This window comes from Leucopleurus acutus, assembly GCF_964270905.1.
Source record: "Leucopleurus acutus genome assembly, chromosome: 19".
In the NCBI taxonomy this organism is placed as follows: domain Eukaryota; kingdom Metazoa; phylum Chordata; class Mammalia; order Artiodactyla; family Delphinidae; genus Leucopleurus; species Leucopleurus acutus.
The window spans coordinates 29,075,455-29,094,174 of record NC_139161.1 but is presented as its reverse complement, the minus strand read 5'-3'; the positions used below and the strand labels follow the sequence as shown (position 1 = coordinate 29,094,174).

At 37.1% G+C, this 18,720-nt stretch overlaps 1 protein-coding gene across 1 annotated transcript in view; it reads left to right on the top strand.

The window, feature by feature from the left end:
• Positions 1 to 18,720, top strand: part of CLTC (clathrin heavy chain) — a 60,644-nt gene that overhangs the window by 5,579 nt on the left and 36,345 nt on the right. The window contains exons 2-4 of the mRNA XM_082861133.1: positions 13,871 to 14,078; positions 16,775 to 17,043; positions 17,595 to 17,756. Coding sequence (XP_082717259.1) covers positions 13,871 to 14,078; positions 16,775 to 17,043; positions 17,595 to 17,756 — 639 coding nt within the window. The remainder of the gene's footprint in view (positions 1 to 13,870; positions 14,079 to 16,774; positions 17,044 to 17,594; positions 17,757 to 18,720) is intronic.

The following is an 18,720-nucleotide window of genomic DNA, read 5'->3' as shown; positions in this document are numbered from 1 at the left end:
TTATGAAAGACATAATTTAAGATAGTTTACATAATTTATGATAGTTTATCCTAGTTCAGAGGGAATAACTATTCATCAAATCCTAATTGTCCTGAAATCTACAAGATCAGAATAAATTGACCATTATAGCTATTTGAGCACCTACTGTGTGCCAAGACCTCTGCTAAATCTTTTATGTTCATGATCTCATTTGATTGGCAAGAACATCCCTTCAGGTAGGTAGGGTTAGCCTTATTTTGCAGATGGGGAAACTGAAGTTCATAGCAGTTAACCTGTAGAGTCACACAGCTAGTGAGTGGGTGGTAATATTTGCTCTTCTTTCATTGTGGCACATTGCCTCATTTGGTGAATGATCTGTATAATTTGTATGTATGCTGTGGTGTTCTTTGATGTATACATTCTACTAGTATGTTTTTAGGTCAGTAGTTTTTATGAGAAAATTAGGGGCCAGTGAACCAACACCTGGATTTTCTATGCCTTAAACGGTTATTGAGATGATGTTTTTTAAAGGGCTTTATCCAAGTTCCCACTAAAAAATTGTGCAGAATGATTGGAATCAGGTTAACTTGTAATAACCAAGATTATCTATATCCCTGTCCTAAGGCTAAACTTCTCAAATTTCTCTTAGACTTTTCCTTAGTGACAAGAGAGTGAATATGTTCCAGCTTGAAGCCACTTGTGAAAGCAGGAAACTTCTGCTTTCTATTTTACTGTATTATTTATGTTTTTGTGTTTATTCTAATGTAAAACGTGAATAGAACTCAAGGAAGACTGTTATGCTTGGCGAGGGGGGATGGGAAAAGTGGGAGTAGAACATGCTTGCTCAGTTTGAATAGCATAACCGTAGAGGGGAATATGGTTACACATTTGTAGGATTGTGCTTTGGAGACAGAACTGCCAGTAATACTGGTACTTCCTTTTCTGAATCATTGGGTAAGTAAGGACTTTTCTTTAAGTTCTGAAGTACAGCAGATTTTATTATTTATTTATTTGGCTGCGGCATGCAGCATGCGGGATCTTAGTTCCCTAACCAGGATCGAACCTGTGCCCCCTGCACTGGAAGAGCGGAGTCTTAACTGCTGGACCACCAGGGAAGTCCCCTGAAGTACGGCAGATTTTAAAGCTTATTTTTGAAAGAATAGGAACTGGGTCCATTAAAACCGTATGGTCACGTTAAAAAATTTAAATTCTGCAATATACCGTTGTGGAAAATGTTTCACATGTTTAATCCGAGCTCTTTTTAGCTTTTCTCAACTTCCTCTTTTATTATATTTAAAACAATACTTTCTGGCAGTTGTAAAGTTAGCCTATAGTATGTGGTTGTATTTATATCATGATACTTAGCCCATACAGATATTAATCCTTAGCCCCTATGCTGGAGGGGAGTCTCTCTTTATCCAGTTGAGTTGAACATATATGCTATGGTCAAGGAAAAAATTACCCATTTATCCAGTTATTGAAGACAAGATCTTAGAGTTACACCAGACTCTCTCCTTCTCATTTTCTACATCCAGTCCATTTCTGAAGTAGGGAAGGTGATTGCAGTGTTTAATGACCCCCCTCTGTTGAAACTGGGAATCATGGTAGATGAAAAATGAGAATTGGGTTGAGAGTTGCCTTCGTCTATTTCTGACCAGCTGCTCATCTGAGAAAGAGGACTTAAAAACCACTAAAGTGGACAGAGGGAAGCCAAAGACTATCCACATATGTTCAGCTTGGCAAAAAACTAACTTTGGGTAGATCTCATTATTTGAGGATTAATAATTAGGGAAATAAACCTATAGGGAGAACATGGTTTACAAAATCCATCTCTTTCCCAACTCTCTACAGTACTTTACATTCTTTCCTTTTGAACTATGCAAATCTAAGGCAGGTGTCTTTTTTTAACCATAAAATATTCCGCAGGAAAAAGTTTCCTTATATTAAAAGTCTTACCAAGTGTCTGTATTACTGAGTCCTTTACAGTTGCTTCTGTTTGAATTGAATACTACAGCACTGTTCAGGGAAGGCTACCATGGACTTGAAATCAGCTGGATTGGTAAGAGGTAAATTTAACACACCTAATAATTATTCCTCTCTGTATGGCTTCACAATTACAACTGTTGGATGTTGTAAGCAAACATTTTAAATTTCACTCATAAACCAGTCCATTAGGGAGGTGTTTCTGGAGACTAATCCAAAAAACAAGTGTAAAAACACCTCTCCTAATACAGAAATAGAAATTTGAGGCATGTTATAAATTTCCCATGATGGTACCATAATGAATTTTTAAAAAGCACTTTGATGGAATGCAGATGACTTTCCACTGCTAATGAAGACACTGATGTAAAAAATGCGCATGAAGAGTTTAAAATGGTTTCTGAAATATGAACAGTAGAAAAACATTTCTGAGTTAATTATTTTATAATTTTAAATGTCTATATAAACTGTCAAATGACTACATGAATTATATATTAAGCATATCTAAAATTAAAATTAACCATTTTAAAGTGAACAATATAGTGGTATTTAGTTAAGTTCAGTGTTTTGCAACCATCACCTGTATCTAGTTCTAAAACATTTCATTACCCCAAAAGGAAACTTCATATCCATTAAGCAGTCTCCTTCCTCCCTCCTCCCATCCCCCAGCAACCACTAATATGCTTTCTGTCTCTATGAATTTATCTATTCCTATAAATGGAATCATACAATGTGTGACCTTTTGTTGTCTAATTTCCTTCACTAAGCATACTGTTTGAGGTTTATCCGTGTAGTATGTATCAGTACTTTATTCATTTATGGCTGAATAATACTCCATTGAATGGATATACCACATTTTATTTGTCCTTTCATTGATCCATGAACATTTGGATTCTTTCTACCTGTTGGGTATCGTGAATAGTGCTGCTGCGAACATTACAGGTTTTTGTTTGAATACATATTTTTAGTTCTTTTGGATATATACCGAGGAGTGGAATTGTTGGGTCATATGGTAACTCTATATTTTAACTTTTTGAGGGACTGCCCAACTTTTTCACAGCAGCTACAGCACTTTACATCCCCATCAGCAGTATATGAGAGTTGCAATATTTCCACATTCTCTCCAGCAGCTATCAAAAGCTTTTTTGGATGACCAGGGAATAGTCTACTTGGGAAAATGAATACCCTATTTGGTGTTTTTTACTTCCATGTGTTCTCTCCCAATCTTTGTAGCTCTGCCCTCCCTTAAATCGTGTGTCCTGCTTTAGATTGCATTTCCATAACCAGTCATAGCTTGGGTAGCATTCAGTTGTTATGTGCCAGCTGAATGGCATTTATACAGGAAAGGGCATAACCTTGGGGAGCCATACCTATCTGCAAGGTTTGAGGTGTAAAAACTTCCCTGTATTTCCCTGCAGCTTGGTCAGAATTGATATGTGATATTTCATCAAATTATTGGATTATTATTTTTAAAGAACGAGTTACATTTAAAGGTTTTTTAATTTTCCAGTTAGTAGTTGGCTACAAGTAGGAAAAATTCTTTGAGTCTCTTGATAGTTTACCAAAGCTAGTAGTCTTATAGTTCCTGTCTCCAACTGTGGTTCCTTCCTGAATGTATTACTTAACAATATGGAGTGACCAGAGTAAAAAAATTCTCCTGGGCTTCCCTGGTGGTGCAGTGGTTGAGAGTCCACCTGCCGATGCAGAGGACACGGGTTCATGCCCCGGTCCGGGAAGATCCCACATGCCGCGGAACGGCTGGGCCCGTGAGCCATGGCCGCTGAGCCTGCGCATCCGGAGCCTGTGCTCCGCAACGGGAGAGGCCCGCGTACCGCAAAAAAAAAAAAAAAAAAAAAAATTCTCCTGAGAATGATTGCCTCAAACACTAACATGGAGTAGAAATAAATCTATATGTTTAAGTGTGGGGTCCACAAGGGCATTTTTATTTGTTGCTTAAAATGTGTGGAGCACATAGAAAACAATGGCTGGTATACGGTTGATGAAAGAATTAAAGGAATGCTGCACTTTCAGCATTTTTATTTATTTCCTGTAGAAGACAGAAACTGCAGTTTTTATTTGACATTCTGCTAGTTTCCTGGAAGGGCTCAATGAAGTTACTGTTGTCAGCATTTTCTTCACTGTGATTAATATTAGTGAAGGTAGAGGATGTTTTGGAACTTTTAAAGGAAGTTATGCTGAGTGAAATCCTTGGGATAGGAAGTTAACCACATCTTCAAGCACCTAAAAATATCTGTATTGGGTGACATCCAAGTATCAGCAGGACTCGAAAATTGTTGACCTCTTAACTCTATAGCAGTAGCACTTAAGTCTTTGTCAAGATACAAGATTCATTTACAGAAAAGGTAACTGAAATAGGATTATACATAGAGCACAGCACAAAATGTCCTTGTCTGAAATACAGTAGCTGTACATGCTTCCTTTACATTCTAACAATTCAGATGAAACGAGGAAGGAACTGGAAAGTGTAAAGCCAAGCACTAATTGTGAAACATAATCCTTAATAATGCTGTCCTAAACACAAATTTTCTTTTTTTTTTTTTTTTTTTTGCGTTACGTGGGCCTCCCACTGCTGTGGCCTCTCCCGTTGCGGAGCACAGGCTCCGGACGCGCAGGCTCAGCGGCCATGGCTCACGCGTCCAGCCGCTCCACGGCATGTGGGATCTTCCCGGACCGGGGCACGAACCCGTGTCCCCTGCATCGGCAGGCGGACTCTCAACCACTGCACCACCAGGGAAACCCCATAAACACAAATTTTAATGTATTTTGATTTTCAGCTGGTAAATGAGTTCTGTTCTGAGTCTACTAGTCATTCATTAGGAAGCATACTTACCGGGTGTGCTTATAAAGAAGTCTATTTCCAATGAGTGTTCCTATCTGATCACATGTAATAAGCGCTGGTTGAAATTAGTAAGCTCAAAGCAAACTTATTACTCCTTTAATTATGTGATATTTGTAGGCACAGACACAACTGTGATTGATTGCTGAGACAGACGTTGTGCTGATGGAGAGTATCATCTTTAGCCAGTCAGAGAATTGGGCATTGAAAAAGTAATCTGGTTTTCCTTGGTTGAATTGTCATATGCCAGAATTTTCTACCCTTTTTATTTTATTATTTTAACTTTTGGCTGCACAATGTAGCCTGCGGGATCCTAGTTCCCCGACCATGGATCGAACCCGCACCCCCCGCAGTGGAAGCTTGGAGTCCCAACCACTGGACCACCAGGGAAGTCCCTCTACCCTTTTTAATACATGTATACTATTGGATTAAATATATACATATATATATATAGAGAGAGAGAGAGAGAGAGTCCATTCAGTTCCTTTAACAATATTTTCATAGTTTGATCACTAATGTAGTCTACTAAGATGCTGACTCACCATCAGTGGGTTTCCTGATTCCTTGATACAAGAAGGCTTTGCTAGCTGTCTTTAGTAACAAGAATTTTGAAAAAAGCAAGTTGGGTTTCCCTGGATTTGACTATGTAATGTTAGTAGCATGACATCAGACCCAACCTGTTTTAGAATAGTTGTCATGATACCATAGTCCCAGAGCTAAATAACTGTAAAAGGATAGAAATCCCTAAAATAGAGTGCTTATGTGCCCCCACTGTGTTCTAAGTGCTTGCTGTATGTTAAATCACTTAAACCTTTTGTGCAGCACCTAGGCATGCCTTGCTCCCCCTCAAACAGGGATGGACACTTTCTCTTTTCTGTTTGTCACATGTACAGTTAAATCGAGTACAGTTTCAAAACCAAGACAAGAAAAAACAAAGCTTAAAGCATTAAAAACTGATGAGTATATAACTTAGATTTCTGAATCTAATACTGCTGAAGTTAAAACAATTTTTTTTACCATATTTAATTTTAATACAATCTCTTTCACAGTTAACATTGTTGAAATTGGGGATTCATCTTACCGTTGGATACTCTTTACCCAAAAGCTTTATGATATTGATGAGCATCTTAGAAACTGAGGCAGTGGTAGTTTCTCAGGCACAGAGATGGGCCTTTCTTTTCTCATGTTCTCTGAAGGAATTACATCTTATTATTATCTGTACCTTCTCAGTACTTCTCAGTCCCTTATAACTTGGGCCTTAGCTATTTGAATGTTTAGTGATTTCTTGAAAGAGGCACCGAGACTTAGGTGTGCTGTTCCTTGGGCTCTTTCTTGTGCTACCATTGAACTTTGTAGATTTTTTTCCCCCAAAGCCTCCCACAGATATCTGGACTTTGAAACCTGAAAGTTCTAGTTTTCCCTGCTTCCCCTTGTCAGAAATCCTTATATAAGATGAAAGTGTTTCTTTGCCAACTATCCTTTATATTTTACCAGAGTTTAATGTAAAAGAAGTTCTCCCTTTCTCCTTGTCGGATTCCCAAGAAAAACTTCTGAAAACAGTGCTCTCCAGTAGAACTGTGCAATGATGGAAATGTTCTGTATTCTGTGCCTTCCAATACAGTAGTCACATGTGATAGTTGAGTACTTGAAATGAGATTGATGTGAATGAGGAACTGAATTTTAAATTTTATTTACTGAACAAAATTAAATAGCTGCATGGACCAGTGGCTGCCATACTGGACAGTGTAGCAAACCTCTCAGTTCTGATAGGGCAGACATTATACAGCTCCTTTACAGAGCATAAACTCTTTCTCTGGAATTATGTCACTCTTTGAATGGTTTGATTTTCATCTTTACCTTTTGAAGTTGTGTTCTTCCTTCCTGCCCTACAGGTAAATTGCCTAATAAAAGTCTAATCCCTACAATTGCAATGTAATTTTCAAGTTCTGTAACCTATAAGAGCAGAGATTCATCCCTCTTTTAAAACTTAAAAAAAAAAATTGCAAGGTTTCATAATACTGGGAAGAGCATATACCCAATCATCTAGATTTTTAATAATATTTTGCTGTATTTGCTTTTTTGTTTTAATTAAACATTTTTTAAAATTCAGGCTGTTGTGACATTTCATAAATATTCCAGCATGCATCTTTAGAAGATAAGGACATTTTCTTACAATCACGATATCATTATAGCATCCTAATAGTTAACAGTTCCTCAGTACCTAAAAACCAGTCCGAATTCAGATTGGCCCCAAATGTTATTTGGTTTCTTTAAAGCAGGATCCAAGCAAGATCTACATGTTGCTTTCAGTTGCGACTCTTAAGTTTCTTGTAAGAAACGTTTTATTCATACAGAGTTTGAGATTTACGGAAAAGTTTGAAGAATGGTACAAAGATTCTTTGTACACTTTACCCAGATGTGTCAGTTCTTATCATTTTTTACATTTGACTTATCCTCTTTAGCCTCTCTACGTACATTTTTTACTGAACTGTTTGAAAGTAGTTTGCTGATGTGATGTCTCTTTGCCACTGCATACTTTAGTGGGGGTTTTTTTGTTTTTTTTTGGTTTTTTTTGCGGTACGCGGGCCTCTCACTGTTGTGGCCTCTCCCGTTGCGGAGCACAGGCTCCGGACGCGCAGGCTCAGCGACCATGGCTCACGGGCCCAGCTGCTCCGCGGCATGTGGGATCTTCCCGGACAGGGGCACGAACCCGTGTCCCCTGCATCGGCAAGAGGACCCTCAACCACTGCGCCACCAGGGAAGCCCGGGAGATATTTTGAGACTTTGTAAATATGTGTTACTCCTCAAAATTTCATCCATTAATTTAATATCCATTGATGATCCTTGCCCAAATCAATTATTGTGTTGACTGCAAAATACTGACTTTTAAAGAATTCCATTGATCTTTCACCATTTTTTAAAAAAAATTAGGGTATAGTTGCTGTACAATGTTGTGTTAGTTTCTGCTGTCTTTCACCATTTTTAAGTTAGCTTTCTTCTCCAAGAAACAACTTTTCCTTTTATATTTATTATATTAGTGTTGGACTCCTGGGTTTCATAAATCTCTTTTAATCTATAATTGTCCTGAAAAGTAATTAGCAGTATACATATAGTAAAGGAATGTTGTCCTTCTGTGTAAGAATATTTAGGCCTCCAGAATTTTAGGCATATTGAAAAGAAGAGATGGGAGAGGCTTTCATTCTTTAAGAAAGTTCTTTTATTTGAGGAGCTTAAGGTTTAGTTGGATAAATGGATCTGAAATTGTGGGGCATGGGCAGATTAGGAAAAGTTGGGAAATTTTGGTTTTGGAAAGGTTTGGTAGAAGGAAGAGAAAGAGGCAGTGTATGTCTCTGAACCAGGTAGTTTCAACTCTTCTGCACACTAAGGGGAGAAACGCTGAGCCTGCTTTCCATTTCACCTTCTATTTCTTAGCCTTGAGCTCTTTACAGTAAAGAATTTTTTATGATACTGACCTTATGCCTTTTGTTTGCATTAGCTTTCCCGGCTTGCTCCCTAAACGAAGGTGTAGGAGACATATTTGCCAAGTTTGTTAGAAAGCCTTAGCAATACTGTTCCATAGTGCCCCTAAAAATAAGAATTGAAATAAAATAGGGTTACTTAGCATGAATATGTTACATGATTCCATGTTATGTGATTTTGAAGATTCTGATCTCTACCTAACTTTATTTTAAAAAAATCTTTTTAAGTCTTTATTGAATTTGTTACAATATTGCTTTTTTAATATAAATTTATTTATTTTATTTTATTTATTTTATTTTTGGCTGCGTTGAGTCTTCGTTGCTGCACGCAGGCTTTCTCTAGTTGCAGCGAGCCGGGGCTACTCTTCGTTGCGGTGCGCGGGCTTCTCATTTTGGTGGCTTCTCTTGTTGGGAGCACGGGCTCAAGGCACGCGGGCTCCAGTAGTTGTGGCTTGCGGACTCTAGAGCTCAGGCTTAGTAGTTGTGGTGCACAGGCTTAGTTGCTCTGTGGCATGTGGGATCTTCCTGGACCAGGGCTCGAACCCATGTCTCCTGCATTGGCAGGCGGATTCTTAACCACTGTGCCACCAGGTTAGCCCCTGCTTCTGTTTCATGCTTTGGTGTTTTTGGCTGTGAGGCATGTGGGATCTTAGCTCCCCGACCGGAAATTGAACCTGCATGCCCTGCATTGGAAGGCGAAGTCTTAACTACTGGACCGCCAGGGAAGTCCCTCTACCTAAATTTAGTTAGGCAAATTAAAGAGCAGAATTGGAAATTTTAAAAAGTAATTTCCTTTTCTTGAAAGAAAAAACAAACAAAAATTCAGTGTTTAATAAGTTAAGCACCCAGAGACCAGTAATCTTTTATCAGTAATCAAAAGAAATTCACACCCAGAATTTCAGCCAACTTCTAGGACAGCTGTATTAAGCAGATAAAATGCAAATACAAAAAAAGCTTACCTTGAGCTGGCCTAAGTACTGATGTGTTATGTGTACTAATAGTATCTATTGAAGTTTTATTATGTGTAAGGCACTGCTCTGAAAGCACTTCACATTAAATCCTCACAATTGTGGGATATGTACTATCATCTCACATGTTTCAGGTGAGGAAATGGATATACAGAGATAATTGATTTGCCCATGATCATTTATGTAGCAAAACTAGGGCTAAACCCAGACATTTTGGCTCTTATGAGGAATCCACAGAACTAATTCTGGATAGCACTTGTAGTTTATAATCAGAGTTATACTTTTGTACAGTAATTGTCTACTTGAATGAAGAAACCCTCTGTGTTCTCTAGGTTATGGGGAATCTGAAATACTATTTTTCACTTCAAAACTAAGAATGCAGTGTCTCACTTTTTTCTCTTGGCATGTTAATCCAAATTGGGGTGAGGAGGGGAGCAGAGGGAAAAGGAATCATTTTTTTATCGTTTGTAAAATGTAATTCCAGGGCACTCCAGAGTTTTGGGTGTGCTGATTAACAGTAAATCTATTAATATTTACAGTCAGCCCTCCCCTCCATATCTGTGGTTTCCCATCCATATGAAGGACTTTCCAGCAAATGTGGATTTTTGGTATCTGCGAGGGGTCCTGAAACCAATCCCCAATGGATACTGAGGGATGGACAACTGAACTTATTTTTTGGAATCTGAACTAGACTTACGTGTCAAGTCCTACAGTATTGCCACTTACAGACCAGTGTCCAAAATCTAGCCTGGAAACTAAACAAATTACACAGTTTGGGTGGCTTTCTTTAAAGGGGGAGCAGTTTTGTGCATGTGCCATTAGTGTTTTTTTTTAAAGGGAGAATGGAAATACATACTTTCATGTGTGCATAGGATATCCAAGATGGAAAAGTATCTCTAATTGCTAGGGGGAGAGAGGTATTACTGGAAACGTGGAGTGGGTGACTTTTCATAGTGTATATACCCTTTTGTATAGTATGAATTATTTGCCATGTACATGTAATAACTATTCAAAAAAAGTAATCCCTTTTCTTGGGCCTAAGTTTATTGACTCCATATTCTTATTTTATAACAGCAAAATAAAAGTTCTTTGAAGTTTAAAAAAAAACACTTTATTATAGAAACTTCCAAGTATATCTCAAAATAGAATGTCCCCATCTTCAACAGTAGCAACACTTTGCCAATTGAGAGGATAAAAAATGTGGCCAGAACTCTGATATTGTTGTATATTTTCTGTAAATAGCTGCAAGTTTGGAGATGCTTATACGGTCTCTGAATTTATTAGTGGTTTCTTCTACAGTCTGTAATTCAGTTTCTGTGGTAGATAGCTCATACACCATCAGACCTTTATGATTGACTAGAATATCTTATGGCTAGTATGTGCTGTTTTGAAAATGAAATCTGTTTAAAAACATTACGGTGTTTTTTGGCTTTTTTTGTCTGCGCTGAGTGGCTTGCGGGATCCTAGTTCCCTGACCAGGGATCAAACCCGGGCCTCCATCAGTGGAAGTACGGAGTCCTAACCTCTGGACCACCAGGGAATTCCCTATGTTGTATTTTAAAGTTTTAATCTGTATGAATATTGCTAGACACAGTTATCTAGTATGTGTGATAATGATCCTATTTTATGATCCTATTTTATATGATCCCTTTATGATCCTTTTATATGATCCTATTTTAAGAGTGCACCTAACCCAGAATTGTGATTAATGATGGTGACCTGTCCTATGACTGTTCTGGGATGTTTTCCTTTTGAACATATCCTAGGAAAATATGGGAAGAATTGGTGAGCGTCCTGGGCATTCTCACTGAAAAGTATCACCAGTAAGGAAAAATTCTTACTGACATTATTTGAAGAGAAGGGAGCAAATGTAACTTTCTGTTAACTGATAGGAATAGGTCACTTGAAGTTCTGTCACTTATCCTAACAACTGGGATAGGCTTTTTAGGAAGGAGAAGTTTCCTATTTAGTTGTATAAATGGGCATTACTTAAGTAGGCTCCTTAAAATGTCTAAATATGTGGATTGGTGAGAATTTGCCATCTACCTCTTGTTTAATTTTGTTTTTTAAATAAAGGGTGTATGTTTCACATGGAGTACATTCTTGATAGAGAAGACTAAAAAGATATATATGCATAGCTTTCTTGGTAGAATGTGTTTAATGAGAAAAGAAAATAAGGATTACCTAAATTGTGAGGAGTACAGGAACCCCACCCGCTTTGAACCAGATCTTTGCCTTTTCTGCAAATAAAACAGCTCTGAGGCTGAAGGTCAGTGCTGAATTTTGACAACATGTGCCTTTCTTGCTGCATTTATCTGGAGATCTAGCTGGGAATAAGAAACACATATTTCTTGACTTACCTTTTTTCCTCCTCTTTGCTGCCTTTTCTAATAGTGTTTTCTTCTCTTACAGTTGTCTTGTACCTGCCTCTTATGTGGAGGGGTGAAAAGGAATCTATTAGAATCATTTATGGGTTCAATTAGTAGTGTTTGTGGTCTGCATCCTTGTTTTACTTTTAATTTTACTGTTTGACTAACACTATTTGTTTTTACTTTCTCAGACATTGTAGGATTTAAGCTGTGACAGTTGGGACTCAAAATCGCCTTAGGTGAATGCTTGGTAGTGACTTAGAAGCATAGAATTCTTATTTTACAGAGTAGTCTAGAAGATAACTTGTTGCTTTTACATATATAGTTCTGGGAGCTCTAGGATCTACTGGAATATATTTTTAATTATTGGAAAGGTAACTATCAATTAAGCTTAAGAGTCTGAGGACTGGTCTACTCAGAAAAACGAATGTACCCACCTCACGTGAAACTAGACGAACAATTTGGTTTGTACAAGGCTTCCTTTAAGCCCACACACAGTGTCTTCATATATTGTTGAGGACCACTTATATTTATCTTCCTCCATTAGTTCTGAAACTAAAAGTCACTAAAAGTTAAAGTTAGGAAGAAATTAAAATTGATAATTCATAAAGTTTTGTTGTAACCAAACTCATATATAAGTTACATATCTCACAGCTTGTGTATTTGCCTTGCACTGCAGCAGATACTTGAGCTTGTACAACTAGTTAATCTTCTACTTTATTACCATGTTTGTGGTAATAGTTAGACAATTGCTTGCCTCCTTGCCCTGGTATTCAGTGACTAAGTTACTGTAACTATACTTCATAATTGGTTGTGCCTGCAGTCATTGAGGTGTAAGAGGGAAGTGAAAGTAAAATGTAGTCTCTTAATCTTATATCTTTTTGAGATCCTGGTCTGGTTATAGTTAAGCACTATTGGCAGAAGAGTTTGACAAAAGAATTTAAGTTAAATACATTTAATTTGGCTCAGCCAGTCCACAAGAGAGTAGTGACAGTGATGGTCTCTGGGAAGGGAAATAGGCTATCTGGGGAACAAAGGCAGGAGGAAGACTTGATTTTTTTTTTTGCTTCCTGTGCTTTTAAATTTTTGTTTGATTTTGTTCTATGTGAATTTGTTATCTATTGGAGGAAAGGAAAAAAACAAAAAACCCTAGGCTGGTCAAAGCTAAGAAAGCCTTCAGATAGCCTTTGAGTGGTACTTAGTCTATTATACTACATTTAGTCACTCAGAGAAATGACCCACTCTGGTAGAAGTCTTCTTTTAACAAGTGCCTTTTGTTCTTAATACACTTAACTAGTTTTCAAAGACCTGCTGTCTTTAGGTCCTATATATTCGCTTAGCAAATACTTTAATAGCTTCTGAGTACACAAAGCAAATCTGATTCCATTATTTTCCTTGTTAAAATCCTTAAGTAGCTTCCTTTACCTATAGAATAAATTCAGAATTCTTACTGGGGTACATTTAGCTTATCAGTCTAGCCCTTGCTTGTGTTTATAACCTTAATTCTCTACTCTGAAAGCCTTTCATAGTCTATGTTCCCAATGTTACAAAAGTACTTACAGTTCCCTTAGCAGACCACACTTTTGTATCTCTAGGCCTTAGCATTTGTTCTTCCTTCTGTTGAGCGTTCACGTTCATTCCCTTGCCTGTAGGCCTCCTTTGACAGGATCTCTTTTTCCTATCTTGGTTTTGGCACTTTTTGCAAAGTATTGTTTGTCTGCTCTGGCTAATCCAAGTTCCTTTAGACCAAGAACCCTGTGAAATTTTTAAATCTCTCATTTTATGCTGTAATTTAATTTTCAGATTCCTGAGGTCCAATGCATATGAACAAGTAACTACTAATTGCTAAAGGGGATTAGAGAGGACAGATGGAATAGTTCAAAGATCTTAAACCAAGAAGCATTGATTACCTCAGGTCCCTTAACCCATAAAGGCTAGCTCTCAGATGTAGCTCTTTCCTTTATATCTATTTATTCTGCCTCTTAGTTGTAAACAGAGGGTTATACATCTCAAGTTACAACTACAAGGTTATAACAAAACAATTGAATGCCATATTTGTTGGAAGAGAGAAGGTCCATTATAGTAATTGCCTCACTTGAATCAATGGAGTTGTCACTGTTGACCTTGAAGCAATAATGGTTAAGTGAGGATTTGTAATGATAACAATACATGAATATCAAGTCTTTCTAATTCGCTTTGTAATATGATTTATTAATATTTTTTGTTTTTTTCCCTCAGCTCCAAAACCTGGGTATAAACCCAGCAAACATTGGCTTCAGTACCCTGACTATGGAGTCAGACAAATTCATCTGCATTAGAGAGAAAGTAGGAGAGCAGGCCCAGGTGGTAATTATTGATATGAATGACCCAAGTAATCCAATTCGAAGACCAATTTCAGCAGACAGCGCCATCATGAATCCAGCCAGCAAAGTAATTGCACTAAAAGGTATAAAAAGATCGTGGGGTTTTTTTCTTAAAACTCTTTTCCATGTATAATTTATTCAAATACAATAATTAGGATCTATTTTTTTAGTATATTGATTAAATTTGGTTAAATAGATCTGCAAAGTTAAAGCTGTTACTGTATTTGATTTTTAACTACTTTCATGACTTACTAGGCATATTTCTGTGAGATGTCTTACTTTCTACGCATAAGATCTACTTGGAAAATTTTACGTTTTAGATTAAATGAATTTAAATTTTATACCTACAGTGTGATAAGATTGTACTGAAAACATAACTCCATATACAGAAGACATAAGAAATTAGTGATTCATATTCTGGAATAAAATGTACTTTACTAATATTAGCACCTAAACATTGCAGAAGTTTGTTGTGATGATAAACTTGCTCTTCATGCTGTGCCTTTTTTATGCTTCAGGCTTGTGTTTCATTTAGATTATCAAGTTCTAAAAATGGCTTGAATTTACACTCATTTTTAAAAGTGTGTGTGTGTATAGGTGGGTATTAAATTTTTGGAATCAACGGTGTTAGAGTTTATTCAGACTAACTTTTTAATTGTCACAACAGGGAACTGTACAGCCTGTCAATCTAAACAGAGTTCAGAGAACCTCATACTCTCTGGGAGTCTATGTTAATTTTTTGCCTTTGAACTATAGACTGAGTGAAATTGACCGTTTAAAACGGTTTTTAAGAGGGCTAGGTAACAAACTGGCTGAATCTGAAAGGCACATTTAATTGCCTATTTTTTGCTTTGTCGTTTTTCTTCTCGGTTGTAGGAGGAAGAGTTCAGATTCCTAGTAATTTCTTGATAAATTTGTGGGTGAATTGTTAGAGGTGCTGAAGTATTTAAATAGACTTTTAAATACATTTTTTTCCCACATGATTTATACTTTGTATTTAGTAGTAACTCTGGTTGGAGATTAAATTGGTTGGCTGAGGGTCGGGGGGCAAGCATATTCAAACAAATAAGTCTCCATTACATATCCAAGATAGGAGTTGATCTCATCTCAAGGAAAGATGGTCCAGCTTTTACCTGGGATACTTGCTTTGTGGCAGTGATCTATTATTTGCTTCCATTAAACAATACATATTATACTTTAAGGTATTAAGCTCCCTTCAGCCTCCTTAAAGAATTTAAATTCAACTGCTTAGCAGCTCTCACACCTCTGTTAAAAGGCCATCGTTTTAATTTTCTCAAAATTCTTTGCTATTTTTAATGTTATTGTTATTTTATCACATTTCTTAATGCTTTCTTATGTGTGCAGATGGTGAGTTATCTTAAATTAGATTGTATTAGTTATTGTCCTGTTCTATAAAAAGAATAAATTGAAATGATTTGTGCCTGTATGTCTACATTAGAGTTAAGCTGTCATCCCTGCCCTCCTCCCGAAACCACCCCACCAACCCCTTTCATGTAAAGAATAAAATGTATAATTAACTAGGGGTTGGGGAAGACAGCAGAGGAAAGTACGTCATTCCCAAATACTGCTTCCCTCTGAATCCAGTTTCAAATCCCTTGGTTTCTTTTTATAAACAGGACTATAACTCTCACAATTGTTCAAGTCTGGTTGTGGTTTACATATTGTGTGGGATGGGAATAACATTCTTCGTTTTATGGAAGAAGCTTTTACCCATGTAGTAATTAGGAAGGGTCGTGGTACAAAGCTGTATGTTTTGTGTCCCGTCCCATCCCTCTCTCCACCCCCACTCTCACCCCCATACTATCTTATAATTTTTGTTCTTCAGGAGCCAGATTCTCTATGGCTCAGTAATGGAGTTTTCCTTAGTCTCCAAGGACTAATCTGAATTAGATAGCCTAGTGTCAGCCGTGGGCTTTTGACCTCTAGTCATTTAAACCAAATCACTTTTCGGACTGTGATGGATTTCAAATTATAAGTACAAGCCTTTGCATCTGACTCAGTGAACTGTTAACATTCAAGGCAAATTTCATCCTTCTTTTACTAAATGTTTGCTGTCTTAATTGGATGAAGCTTGAATTTTGTTCTTATCTCTAGTATATTAACATCTGAAACTGTCCTCCTTTGTCTCCCTCTCCTTTTCTCCAGCACCCCTACCTTCCCTTTGTATCTTAAACCAACTAAACGTAGCATGCACTTCTCTTATGTGCTAGTGGTACAAGGTAGAGTTGAAGTATATCCTCTTCCAAAGAGAAGTTTCCACGAGATTTAGTTGAATGGTGGGGGGGTGGGGGTGGGGCGGGGACGGCTGCCTTTTAAAAAGTAGACATTTTCCCCATGTGCTTGAATCAGATTTGCTTTGTTCTGTGTACCTACCACTAACTCACTTTATGGGTAAGCATTCTTAATTAAGCATGAAGATTACAACTTGTTTTCCATTGTTAAGTGAGCTGTTCTTTAGACTCATTTTTAGTTGAGATTTAGAATTCTCTGGAAGTCATACTGTCTGTTTAAAATGTCTTGATTAGAGGTGATAGAGTTTTTGCGTCACAGTTAGGTGTAGACTACCCAGTTTCAGCTATCTCTTCAATGGTTGCTAGTCTGTCAGTGTGACTTCTGTAGTTGGTTATTAGTCTCATGATAGAACCATTTTGTTTGGAGGTTACAGATTTTGCTGCAGAGGGAGTCTAGTCTAGCTAGATATTAATTTATCCTGAACTTTGCTTTCTTAGTGATTCATAATTCTTAATTTTGTTTTTAGCTGGGAAAACTCTTCAGATATTTAACATTGAAATGAAAAGTAAAATGAAGGCCCATACCATGACCGATGATGTCACCTTCTGGAAATGGATCTCTTTGAATACGGTTGCTCTTGTTACGGACAATGCAGTTTATCATTGGAGTATGGAAGGAGAGTCTCAGCCGGTGAAAATGTTTGATCGTCATTCTAGCCTTGCAGGGTGCCAGATTATCAATTATCGTACTGATGCAAAGCAAAAGTGGTTACTTCTGACTGGCATATCTGCACAGGTAACATTTTTCTAGTTTTTAATAAAGAAAAGGTTTAGAGAATTAATGGGCTCAGAATGCAGTTTATTTTGAAATTAGGTTGTCTTTGCAAATCTGATTTATTTTGGAAGACTGTTTTTTTTTCCTTCCTTTTTTTTTGTTTTTAGGAAATAGAGGTTGCTGGCTTAATGCTTTTATACTAACATACAGTTCAGAGTACTCTTACCAAGGTGTTTTTAGGTCTTATTTGCAGGTTGAGTGGATAGTGAGTTCCTGTATGAATGATTTGGAATTTATTGTGGATATTTACTGCAAAATGAGTACTCCTATATCTTTCTTTTTTTAAAGATAGTGTAAAGAGATGGTTGTATATGAGGCACATTTTAAACATTCATGTTAACGCTTTAATAAGAGAGTGTTCGCAGCTAAATTTTAAATTAAGAGGTATCAAATCTACATTGAGAGACTAACAAGGAATTGTAAATTCTTGTAAAGCATTCTAGTTATTTCAGTAGTTGTTGAATCTGGGAGTTATTGGGTCCCCAAACTTTATTCTGCTTGATCTTTTGTAGCAAAATCGTGTGGTAGGAGCTATGCAGTTATATTCTGTAGATAGGAAAGTGTCTCAGCCCATTGAAGGACATGCGGCTAGCTTCGCACAGTTTAAGATGGAAGGAAATGCAGAAGAATCGACGTTATTTTGTTTTGCAGTACGGGGTCAAGCTGGAGGGAAGGTAAGTTTTGCCTTTGGAAATTGTTTTAGTGAGAACTTATCTTTTTTGTTTTTCTGTTACTAATTAATTTGTTACCTAATTTCAAAATATTCTCCCTTTCTTGCTAATTTGTTTTTAACATTCAGATTTGTGGTGACTTAATTTGTTTCAATTCTGTTTCTAGTGATACTTGTCCAAAATGAATGTTCTTTAACAACTTATTTGTATCAGCTGTTTATAGTAAGACTTTATTTTCATTGCCTTTACCAAAGGCCTTAATTTGATGTTTTTCAACTTTACTGTGCGTAAGAATCACTAGGGTGGCTAAAATGTACATTTGTGTGCCTTCCATCTAGAGAGTCTGATTCAGTAAGTGGAGCTCATAATGTGCATTTTAAAAGCTCTAGGTGACTAGATAGAATGTGGACCACAATTTCAGTACCATTGCCTTAAATCAGAGCTTCTCAACGCTGACTATACATTGAAATCACCTGGACAAATTGAAGTACTTTGTAAGGTTCTTAGTTTCAGACAACAGAAACAGGGTGTGGTTGATTAGAGCATAAAAAATTGAATGAAAGGATAATGGATAGTTTTCAATAGCTAGGAAGGTTAAGAACCAAGCTTGGAAAATTAGGAGGAATAAGGGAGAATGGGCAGCAGCCAAAAGTCCTGACACAGAACTCTGCGGACCTGCTGCTGCTATGATTGCACTGCTGGATGCCACAGTTAGCACTGCTGCCCCTGGAAACTCAGTTTGACTGCTTTTCTCATTGCCATAGCAGAATCTCTGAAGTCTTAATATTTTTCCATGCTAAGTAGTTTTTAAAAATCAAGACAGAGATTGCCTAAAATATGGTAATCAATAGCCTTTAAGCTGGATGGCTAGTCATCCTAGTTAAGGATGAGACCACCCTAATAACTTTCATATGGTTATATATCTTGGAAACGGAATTATTTATTGTTTTAGTCCATTCTTGGCATG